The sequence below is a fragment of the Penaeus vannamei genome, chromosome 27, assembly GCF_042767895.1.
Source record: "Penaeus vannamei isolate JL-2024 chromosome 27, ASM4276789v1, whole genome shotgun sequence".
NCBI classification, from domain to species: domain Eukaryota; kingdom Metazoa; phylum Arthropoda; class Malacostraca; order Decapoda; family Penaeidae; genus Penaeus; species Penaeus vannamei.
Window position 1 is genome coordinate 18,880,882 of NC_091575.1, and position 12,488 is coordinate 18,893,369.

The 12,488-nt window shown below is 33.7% G+C and overlaps 1 protein-coding gene and 1 long non-coding RNA gene across 3 annotated transcripts in view; one reads left to right on the forward strand and one right to left on the reverse strand.

Annotated features, from left to right (window-relative positions):
• wcy (WW domain-containing adapter protein with coiled-coil wacky) overlaps positions 1–12,488 on the forward strand; it is a 47,928-nt gene that overhangs the window by 21,875 nt on the left and 13,565 nt on the right. For both annotated transcript variants that reach the window (XM_070140960.1, XM_070140961.1), the window contains exons 6-8: positions 74–272; positions 1,310–1,453; positions 5,033–5,641. In XM_070140960.1, coding sequence (XP_069997061.1) covers positions 74–272; positions 1,310–1,453; positions 5,033–5,641 — 952 coding nt within the window. The remainder of the gene's footprint in view (positions 1–73; positions 273–1,309; positions 1,454–5,032; positions 5,642–12,488) is intronic.
• Positions 3,319–4,689, reverse strand: LOC138866906 (uncharacterized). Its single transcript, XR_011399671.1, has 2 exons — positions 4,509–4,689; positions 3,319–4,433 (listed from the first exon to the last, which is right to left on the reverse strand). It is a non-coding gene; the product is annotated as an uncharacterized lncRNA (long non-coding RNA).

Sequence of the window (12,488 nt, forward strand, 5' to 3'; positions counted from 1 at the left end):
GAAAAAGTATGAAATGTTTTATGATAAAAATATTACATATAGTAATTCTCCAAAACAATGTTCCTTCCCATAGCACAAGAAAGAGGAAAAAGAACGTTTGGCGAGGGTGGGGGACTGGTCGGAGCATGTAAGCTCATCAGGCAAGAAGTACTACTATAACTGCCGAACTGAGGTATCCCAGTGGGAGAAGCCCCCAGAGTGGCTAGAATGGGAGAGAGCACGTGCCAAGGAGACCTCAAATAGGTCACATGACAAGACCTCGAATAGGCAAGGTGGGTGCAAGTTACAAAATTGTATGGCAGTAGAGTAGGGATTCAATTAGACATTGTATCATAGGAAATGTACAGCTAGGAGGGGCATAGCTTGTTACTTAATGATGATTATATTCCAACTTGCATTTCAGCTCTCTTTAGGTTGTTAGAAGCAAGTCAGGATGTATGTTAACAGTATTTGCTGATAATACTGTCACCAATTAGCGAGTTACAAGAAGTACTTGTCTCACCTGTTAACCCTTTCCCTTGTTTTTTTTTTTTTTTTTTTTTTTTTTTCTTTTCTTTTCTTTTCTTTTTTCTTTTTTCTTTTTTCTTTTCTTTCCTTTCTAGTATTTGATACTGCCATTAGTAATGTCAATAACAATATAGTAATAATGTTTATAACAAAATTAACAGTGATATTGATATCATTAGTAGAACAAAAGAAAGCAATTTCCCCCCTATTTCAAGGAAAGGTGAGGTCACAAGATCTGACATAGCCATCTATGTACAAAAACATTTAACAAGACAATACTAAAGAGAGCTCAACATTTTCCCCTCCGCATTGGGTTAATACACCTTTTTTCAAAATATCCTTTTAATCTTTGTGACAGCCTTGCAGATATATAAAGTACTATTTCTAGCAATGTCACTCCAATCTTTTATAGCCAGGAAACCTGTGTTTGTTTACTAAGGCTATGAACAACAAAGCCATGTGTTTATTTCTAATTCCAATGCTTTTCCTTTACTCTTTCCTACTCTCTTTTCCCTTATTTTCCTTCCTTTTTCTCTTTTTCCCCTCTTTTCTCTCTCCTTCCTCCTTTTTCCCTTTCTTCTTCCTCCTTCCCCCCCCTCTTTTCCTCTTTTTTCTTTCTTTCTTTCTTTCTTTCTTTGTCTGTCTATTTACTTGCTTCTTTTCCTTCAATGTCTGTCTTTTTCCTCCTCCTCCTCCTCCTCCTCCTCTTCCAATGAAAATGGAAGACAGACTTTTCTCTGCATTGCCATCGCAGCAGCTGCAAGTTTTAATGCAAGTTTCCTTCTACTTTCTTTATTTTCAGACAAACATTCCAGTTTAGGGGAGAGTTATCGGGAAAGTCGGGATATCAGGGATGGCGACCGAGACAGGAATGACAGGGATAGGAGAGAAATGTATCATAGTGAAGATATGTATGATAGAAGAGACTCTAGAAAATATGGCCAAGGTAAGGTGGAGTTTGATCATATCTGTTTTGTAGACATGTTACTTTCCTTTGGAATTTTCTTTTCTGGCATTGCATGTTTAAATGCATGTATACCTAGTTTTAGTTCTCTGTCTCTGTTTATATATTTGTGTGTGTGTGTTTGTATATATATTTGTATGTATATATGTTTTGGTACATTTGAATGTATATACACATACATATATGTTTATGTAAATATGTATATTATATATATAGAGAGAGAGAGAAAGAGAGAGAGAGAGAGATATTGATAGATTGATAGAGAGAGAGAGAGATTGATAGATGATAGATATCATTGTAATTTTAGGTTTAAAGTGAAATTGTTTTAGTATACATTCGTGTATGTACCTCTGGGACCAGACTCAAGTTAGAGATTGTCATTCTTTTGGTAAGATCCAAGTGCACTGTCTGCAGAGTTTTAGAGCCAGACATAGTGCTCTGTGCCAAGACCTGGCTTTGCTTTATTTGTGGGAACAAACTTATGTTGAATTTTATTTTTAAAGTTTTGTGAATATTAATTTACACTTCATGCATCAAAAGCAGCAGACCACCAGTTTTGTAAAATGACAGTGTATTATTATTATTATTATTATTATTTTTTTATTATTATTATTTTTTTTTATTATTATTATTATTATTTTTTTTTTTTTTAGTAGTAATATGATTGATTGATTTTTTTTTTTTTTTTTTGGGGTGGGGGGTGGGGAGTCAATTTTTTCTTGTTTTTGTAACAGGTCAATATCACTGAGTGTAAGGAAAAATCTTGGCACAAGCTGTTGTGAATGTTGTAGATTTTATGTTGAAGCCAACCTTAGATGCACTTACCCTAGGAGAGAGTAACATAATCTTTTTCTTGCTTACATCCACTACTATTGTATGAGTATGCAACTTACCTACAATTATCTGCTTTTGAAGTTCTTATTTTTGAATGGTTAATTTTACTTTAATTTAATTGTGATTTTTGTCTTCATACTTAAATTGTGATTTTTGTCTTCATACTTAAGGGGACCGTCCCTGAGAATGGCCACCTTTCCCTACTCTATACATCATAAAAAAATATCGGTTAGAGATAACTGATTGATTCTTTTTGCATGCTATAGAGCAAAGAATTGCGCTTCGTTATATATATAAATTTTAACTTTGCTCCCCCATTGGGGGGGGGCACCCCCCAAAAAGTTGAAAAAAATCGCCATTTTTTTTTGGTATGTCTTCGGTACATCCCAACTATCAGAGCTCTTTACAGAATATTCCCCCAAAAATGCTAGTGTTAGATCAACTCTAGCCTATAGCCATGTAAAAGGCCGAATTTTGAATTTCCTTTTTTTTTTTGGCGGGGGACAGCTTGGCATAGAGAACTATTTTTGAATGCGTTTTTCAGCATTAAAATATTATTATTTTTTGATTAAGGCAAAAATTCAAAAATCGGCCTTTTACATGGCTATGGGACGCCGAGGCTCTAGTGAAAGCAACAAACTGCATTTGGATCGCATGAAAATTACGTGAGTTGGGAAGTACCGAAGATTCATAAAAAAATAGCCGAGCTACGGCGTTTTGTATTTGGCACCTTGCCAAAGTTCGTTATCTCTGTTATTTTTCTCTGAATCTAATGATATTATATATCAAAAAAACGCTTATTTAGTGTACTTTGCAATGCAATGATTACCAAGTCAATAGGAATTTTCATGTTCAATAGGGACGCTATTCTGTAAAGGTATGTCACTTTTTTTTTTTTTTTTTTTTTCGTTGTTCATTAAAGTTGATATTTTCGTGTGAAAAGCTTAATAAATGCATTTTACCATAGAGACAACTAATCTAAACCAGATAAAAACCTTTTTTTAAAAAAAATATTTTTTTTTATTTTCCATTTTATTTTTTTTTTATTTTTTATTTTTGAAGAAATGGGGAACTGTGGATGGCAACATTAGTACAAAATCATTCTAATTATAAAGTCCTGGCATGAATACAACATGGTGGTTCAATTTTGAGAATTTCAAAAGCATATGAATTTAGTACATTGAATTCGAGAACTTACGAAAGTCGTTGAATATTCCCCATGCCTCACACAGGGGGGGGGGGAGGGGGAGATGGTCACTGGGTGTTTATAATTTTCGAGGAGGATCATATGTACGTGAACGCACGCACATAAAGTTAAAAAGATTAATAATCATCATTTAGTAGGCCTACATTGACTTTCATATCTAAATAATAAAATTTATTAGTTATCCCTCTCATACCCATTTTCTTTGATAATTGTCAATATTAGCAGATTGCAAGGGAGAACAAGTGTAAAGTTTATGATTAGCCATTTGCACCCATTATCTTTACTAAGAAGTGCATAAAATCATGCAGACGCCTATGTGTTGTGGGATATTTGCCAATTTATGGTGCCTAAGACTTACGGTAACGTCTAAACATATTCATTTTTATCGGGAACGCACGAAACGGATGCGATAGCTTTTTGAACGCCAGACGAAGACTACGCATACAACCGAGCTCAAAATTCCATATAGTTTTTATTTCAGAGCAGGTATTACTGAGTACTATCATCTTCAACATGAAATAATCTGTATCTCGCTTATACATCCGAAGTTTAAAAATCCGACATTTAGGTAACATTCGTATTGAATTGGTCTTTACAACGGTAACTGCCAATTTCAAATCAATTCAAATTGCCCCCTGCTGTGATGTACCGACCGTTGAGCGAAATGTAACGGAAATATTTCAATCCTTCCTTATAAGGCTATTTTTAAACATTAGTGCTTCGTATGTGATATACGTATATATTACCACGTAAACTAAAACATATTACCAGGGAGTCTCGATCAAAGCATATTTCGTGTGTAAAAGGACACAAAACATACATTTTTTTTTAGATATATTTCACAAAATATTTCGTCATAAATCACGGTGATATAATTTTTTTCTGATATTGGTATAAAAGTGTTCCTTGAACATTCACGAACTCATATCTATGCGCAATGTCATAATTAAATGCCTTATGCACGATTGCCGCAAGCAAAAGTCCACATATGTGTACCTGGGCGCTCAATAGCGACGTACCTCTCCGGGTGCTGAGGGACTCGCACGCCGGCTGCAAGACAACGAGCCATAGCAGGCGGTTAATACTCGTTTGGTAGTTTCCTCATCCATGTACCTATACTATACGCTAACTAACTCAATTTAACCCCCTCCTCCCCCCTCTCTCAGGGACGGTCCCCTTAACATAAAGCTATGTACATGTAATCATTCCAAATTACAAAGTATTTGTTGAATCTTTACCTTCTATCATTTCCACTTTTCCCATTATGTTGATTGTTCTCTTACTTCATTCTAGTAATTTAACTTTTGCTTTACCCATTGTATATTATGCTGTAGAGTTGTTTTATTGTTATAATTGTCTTTCATTTCTTTGTTTAACGTTTTGATTAGTAGCTTTGATTATTTCTTTAAAAGTCATTCTATGTTATGTAAGGTATTCTATTATTTTCTTACAAGCGAATATTATTTCCATTGATGATTACACATTCCCAAATCATTTAAAGATATTTTGACTCTTTGCAGAGGTTGGTGCAGCAGACATGGACATTTCTTCAGGTGATAGCACTCCAACGTCAGAGCACCTTCATAATAGGGGCAGTGGTGAGAACAGCCACGACGTCAGTGGGGCCAATGTGTCGTTAGCATCGTCAGGTTTGGTGTCTGCGTCGGGCACCTCAGTAACGTCCACCCACGCAGGCTCAGCCCCTGCACTCTTGAGAACTAAGCTGGGAACCAGTTTAGGGATGCTGCCCACATCTCTACCCTCCTCCTTACCCCACCTGGGTAGCAGCACGGCGGCCTCCACCTCTGTCACCAATACCACCACCACCACCTCCTCCCTAGGTAGCAGCATCCCAACCCTCAGTGGTTCCACGCCCATGGCTGTGCCGCAGCTCCTTAGCCACCACCCTCGCGTCATATCCCTCTCTAGTTCTCTGAACAAGGGTGGTGTTGATGTGGATACAGCAAAGACTGTCAACTCAAACAACTCTCATTCTCATGATGGAGAGGGACATCTAGTGAAATTACAATTAGAACCTCTAACAATATCAGCAAATAGTAATAATATAGGTGGAGGTCCTCCCACACCAACACACTCTGAAAACCAAGATGGCATTGACATCAGAAAAGGTAAGTGTGATGCTCTCTTTTTTTTCTTTTTTTTTTTTTCTTCTCTTTCTTTTTTTCTTTTCTTTTCTTTTCTTTTATTTTATTTTCTTTTTTTTTGTAGATTTTGTGTCATGTAGGCATAGGAAAGCCATTTGGGGCAATTGTTTTTGATATTTTATTTAGATAACCAACTGACAAGAGGTGAAGATTGCGTAGTCGGCTTTGATTTTCTATGTAAAGGTATTTTCTATTTTCTTTATCTATATAATTTATGAATTGGTAATTTTTCAGTTTCATAAAGTGCCTTTAGAACTACGTATGATCTTACGATGTTTTTTTGTGCCTCACATTTCATATGTTTCTGTAATATTAACGTAACAGTTTTTTAGTGTGTCTGTTGTTAGAATACCAAGAGACGTAACAAGATTAACAGTATTCACAGAATATTGTGACCAGCAAAACTCAACTTCACTGCTTGGGAGCTTGAATATATGGCAATGTATGCTAGGTTTACACTCTTATCTCATTTTCATAGACCTCCCTCGAACAGGTATCGAAAGCAATAGACAAAATCTGGAGTAGCCAGCTTTCAGTGTGTCTGTTTTTAAGTGGTTAGATATTCTTCATTTCCTATATCAGGCACTTGGAAGAGCAGAAAAGCAAAAAAAAGATGAATTTGACAGTAGCTCAAAATGTGATTTTTTACCACTACAAATTTAGTGTAGGTAACTACAGGCGATCAACAATGTAGGACTGGTCTTCTCCTCTTTTGCCTATTAGATGCATGTCTAGATGGATATTGTATGAACGCTGAAAATTGATTAGACAGAATAAAGCGATTTGCACTAAAAAATTATATTCAGGATGATTGGTGCACAATCAGGAATAGTATCTCTTTCCTTACAAGTTATTCACTTCACTGATACTATTTTTTGGACGTATTGTTTGCTGGGTCAGAAGACAAAGAAGATGGAATTTAATTGCATATGGACTTTTAGAAAGCAGTTAGACAAGCTGGTAGTATGTCCAATCAAGACTTTACTCCAGTGGTAGAAATTGAGCTATGGTTAAGGATAATCTCATGCAGCAGTGACAAGAAATAGTATTTTAGTTATGTAATTTGATGATTCATTGATAATCTTTTAATATCTTCATGTATGACTCAAACTGAGCTGCATTCATCTCCTTATACTTATAAGTGCTTATATTTGACTGTAACTTTTACCGATGATGAAAGTGAAAGTAAAAAATACTCTTAAAAACAAGGAAAGGCAAAAATCAGTGAAAAGCAAACAAAATGCGACTTGTTAGATCATTTTGATATGGCTGGAAGAGTTAAAGGATAAAATTTTACATGTCATTATTACTAATAAAAAGAAATATGTTGAGATGTACAGCCAGTTTTCATATTGCAGTTAGATTGCTATGTATAATGAATTAGGTGTTAGTGATTTTTCTGTACTTCTGTTGATTATGGCCTATTGGATTATTATCATTTTTCTTTGTTCATATTTTCATCAATTCAAATAAATGCAGTAAATTTATTTATTTACTTTATTTCATTGATAAAATATATATTGTATGTATATACAATATATATATATATATATATATATATATATATATATATAATATATATATATATATATATATATATATATATATATAATATATATATATATATATATATTTATATATATAATATTATATATATATATATATATATATATATATATATATATATATATATATATCTATATAATATTATATATATATATATATATATATATATATAATATATAAATATATATATATATATAATATATATAAATATATATATATATATAATATATATAAATATATATATGTATATATAATTGTTATTGCAACATAGATGCCATTATCTTTAAAGATAAGCTTATGATTAGAAGTCTCATGTTGCTGCAGTATTTTGGGATATCTATAATCTAGAATTTTAGTTAATCTTGTCATAGAGGTAATGATAGATGGCAAAACCGACTGGGGGAAGACAAAGGAGGAAATAGGTTGATGATGATAAATACTGGAGTGGGATTTCCAGTTTTGGAGCGGTTAAAAGGAAGGCTGAAGATAAGACGGCTTGGGAAAAACATAGTTGCCAACCTTCATTGTGAAGAAGGGACCAGTTGACAATGTTGATAATCTAGATATCAGTGTGAAATGAAATTTGTTAAATTTTATATTGTTTTATGTTTATAGGCATTTGGGGGGGTGGGGCACATTTCAGGATATTTGCTAAAAAGTAGACTATAATGGGTGCTATTTAGGTTTAATGTTAATAGGTAAATTTGCTTTTGTAGATTTTCAGTGGGTGTAAAGGTTATTATAAAGTGTGAATTTACAATTTATAGAGATATTTCAATGAATTAATGATGCTCCACTTGGATTATGAAGACATTTGTGACTAGAATTCTATTTCGAGTCATAAAGGAAGATCATAATATGGCACTATGCGGTACCAAGATTTAGCTTGTATTAGTGGTCAGATGTAGTAGGAAAAATGGTAGAGCCAGATTGTAATGTGGAAATTATAAATAATTCCATATTCGTAGGATTTGTTGTTGTGTTTACACAAATCTCCACAAATGTATTTATTACCAGTACAGCAAAGGACGAAGTGGCTGTTTTTTGCTATTAGTATTAATAACAACAGTATAATGACAAATGAAAACATCAATATTAATAGCATAAGGAAAAAATGTTTTCCCCCCTAAAAAAAAAAATTGAGGAAGGTTATGTTTACATTAGTGTGCTAGTTGGTGGCTGAGCACTTGCAGAGCCATCTATATGCAAAGAAAGTTTACAAAAGAAAACCTTCAGTACATTTATCTGGCAGGTATGGGTTAATGTGTAACCAAGCAGTGTCTTAGTTTCATGAGAAAGCTATATTTAGTATTATGTAGCATCCAAAATTACCCTGCATCAGTGTAGTCATTAAATTTATATTTACTATATAGAAAGAATCTGCTTTGGAGAACTTTTTAGATATACATAATCCATTTTAGAAATATTCTTGGTATATAAGGCCATCTGTGAAAAATAGCCTTAGTTAGAAATTTGCATCAGAGGTTCAAATTGAGTTTAAAGAAAATTACATTTCATGGTGATATATATATATATATATATATATATATATATATATATATATATATATATATATATATATGTTTGTATGTATGTATGTATACATATATTGTATGTATGTATGTATACATATATTGTATGTATGTATACATATATTGTATATATGTATGTATACATATATTGTATGTATGTATGTATACATATATTGTATGTATGTATGTATACATATATTGTATGTATGTATGTATACATATATTGTATGTATGTATGTATGTATACATATATTGTATGTATGTATGTATGTATACATATATTATATGTATGTATGTATACATATATATATGTATGTATGTATGTATTGTAGGACTGAGGTTGTTTGTTGTTTTGCAAGGATATTACTTCCTGTAGTGATAGAGGATTAATTGTGCTTCCGAGCATTTAGTCACCATTTCTTTAAAAGTTTTAGGGGAAAAAGTGTATCATTCAGAATAGACAACTGACAAAGGCCTAAATGTTTTGGTACTGATAAAAGATTGTGTGCAATGTGTGTTAGTGTGCAAAATTGCATCTATATTTCTAGTATATATTTAGTCTGACTGGCATGTTGATTACCCTTGGAAGAGCAGCAGGTGTTAATATGTCTTTAGGGATGTGATTAAAGTTTGTTTTATGTTAACAATTTATTTTTTTATTTGGTAAGCATAGTGAAATGATACTGGTAGGTAGAAAGACAACCTCCATATAAGAAACAATGGAAACAATAACCTTTGTTAGAAAAATTCTAGTATGTCTTTTTGAATTTTCAAGGAAAAAAATGTATGCAGTTGAAATTCAATCTGATGAATTATCTTTATGAAAGGATTAATGATTTACAGATATGAAGAATTCACCTCCCTCATCCCTCTCGTCCACATGAACTTGCACCACACTTATAAGTAATGCCATGTTGTAAACCAGGGTACAGCACAGCTCATTTTTATGTTTACTACAGATGTAGCATTTTCTTGATAGAATCTATTGATATTCGTGCCTATGCAAGGTAAACCTTGCAAAATGTCCATGAACAGTTAAATGGTGTAAAACTGCAATAGAAAGATAAAAAGGGAGGGGGGGAATGGGTTCTGTCTCACTGCCCTTCAGCATGCACTAAAGTTCATGTCAGGATATTTATTTGATATAGAAAAGATATATCTAAACCTTCTATATTTTACAACAACAATAATAATATAATGAACCAAAAATATAATCGAAGTAATTTTAGAAGTAAAATTGCATCTCTTTGTCAACCCAAATTATTTGAAAGTGTCTTGTTTTCAATATTATGAAATTCAGTCTGCATTTAGAATTCAGCCTGATCATCAGAAATCCATATTTAAACAATCAATCCGCAATTTTAGGAGTTTATTTAATTTGATTTTTCAAAAAAGCCTTTTCTATTATGTATGCCATATATATATACTACATAGATATAAATAATATCTCAAGAAGTAAAGAGACTGGTTCGTGATTAACCCATTGGGTCAAAATGCTTCACTGCCATCACATTGTCCAAAATATGGCCCTTAGGCTTACTTAAGCAGCCAATTTGACGGGTGTGCAGCATGTAGGCTGGGCACTCACAAAGCCTCATATAGTGACAAGACTCCTTGCCTCCCCTTTGCATTGTTATTTTCTCTTTCTATGCGTAAGTTTTTTATTATTATTATTATTATTATTTTATTTTTATTTTTATTTTCTTTACACAATTTTCCAAAGTCTTTTTGTCAGTTGATTTGGTAATACACTGTTTTCCTTGCACAGACTCCATATTATCTCTCTAAGTAGTCTATAACTTAGTTGAGTAATAATGATTCATTTGTGTCATATTTTTATTTTTTCGTATCATTTAGTTTTCTGAAATTCAATCTGGAATGTCTGTCATAGTGGGCAGGAATTGGATCTTGAGCATGGAAATAGCATCCTCCCTGGAGATAGTGTTCTTCCAGCCATGGCTAAAGGACAGTACATCCCACACTTGTTTATCAAAAGGAAATAATGCAAAAGCCTCATCCTAAATGCCCACAGAGTCTAATCATCCTCCAAGAGATGTGTGGACTCATGACAAGTCACTCGTGATACCTGGCCTTCAGCTGAAATTATCATGACAGCAAGTTCCCGTCACCCTGGCCCTTAGCCAGATTTCCCATGATGCCATGTTCACCTCACCTGCCTCTCTAGCCAAATTTTCCCATAATGTGATGGTCATCTCACCCATATTAGGGTTAAGAAAATTGAAAGGGTTCAGTTTTCCAGCTCCTCTGGAGATAAAGCAAGTGTATATATAGGCATAACTTTTGAACAATATCAAGGGTAATGAAAATGAAATTCAGTAGAATTGTTTGGAACATGGGTAGATAGATATTGACATTTTGACTTTTGATTGAACTGTCAGAAGTATAACTTTCATAGATTCTTTTCCCCCATTCTTTATAAAGAAAATGTTAAGATTTTTGTGTGTGTGTGTGTATGTGTATGTGTATGTGTATGTGTATGTGTACATGTTAAATGGTCCTGAATGCAAATATATTCCATTTTTTTATGCAATTAATCAGCTAAGCAAGCTCGCGGAATTATAGTTTATCCTCATATTTTATGCCCCCCCCCCCCCCCCTCAAGTTGTGCAGATTGTGTATTTGTGTTGAATTATGATTTTTCAAGGATATGATTCTTGTTTCTCTGGCTTGTCTTCTTTCCTATGCACTCATACTACATAATAGATCTAGCTAGTTAATTCTCATAGATTTTGTGGTTAGTAAAACTTGTGTCTGTGAATTTTTGTGTCTGTCTAAGGGATTGTTGGCATATTGCATTCACTTGTCACTGACTGTTATGTCATTCTGCCCAAGCCAATACAGTTTAGGCAGGCATCATGAAGCCCAAGCCAGTACAGTTTAGCCAGGTGTCATGAAGCCCATGTGTTATCATTTGTGATGATTGTTTGAATGAATAGGCTGCAGAATAAGAGTGTTTTTGGAATCTTGACTATTATATCAGAGGGAAACTCATTTCTTTATTTGCCTAGCTTCCCATGCATGGTAATAGTGTCCTCATTAGAGCCAGCATTCATCCAGCCATGGTTTACAGGTGATACACTCCACCCTTGTTTCTTAGGGAAAATTGTGCAAGAGCAGTTTCCTTTGTCTAATCTCCCTCCAAAAATTTTGCTTGCTTACTGGCAGTGAGAAAGCCCTGTCATCTGCCACTTGGTTTGACAGTTGATTGTGAAGTTTCTATTGTTTAACTGATACCATATTGTTAAATTTTCATTGGATTTTAGTGAGACAGTAAATTGGGAATCCTGAATGTCAGATCTATGTACCGTCCAGTATAGTATTTTGTGAATTTTATTGTACCGAGATGGCTCAGCCACAAAGGAGTCAGTTAGTAGGTCCTTGTGATTGTGCCTAATTTCCCTAGTCCTTACATTTGCAGGACACTCACTCACTCATACTATACTCGTACTATACTCACTCATACTCACACTCTCTTTGTTACTAAGTACTTCTGATGCCATCTCTGTGGATACCCAGTTGATAAACTAAAATTACAGCAGATAGTAGAAGTTTATTTGCCATCTAGGGCCAATTTGTTGGTCTTATACTTATAATTCTCTACTTCTCCTCCTCTTCATATCTTATTCTTCGTATTCTTGTGTCTGGGACTAGGCCTTACTAATGAGTCATAATCATAGGTTCTGTGATCATAT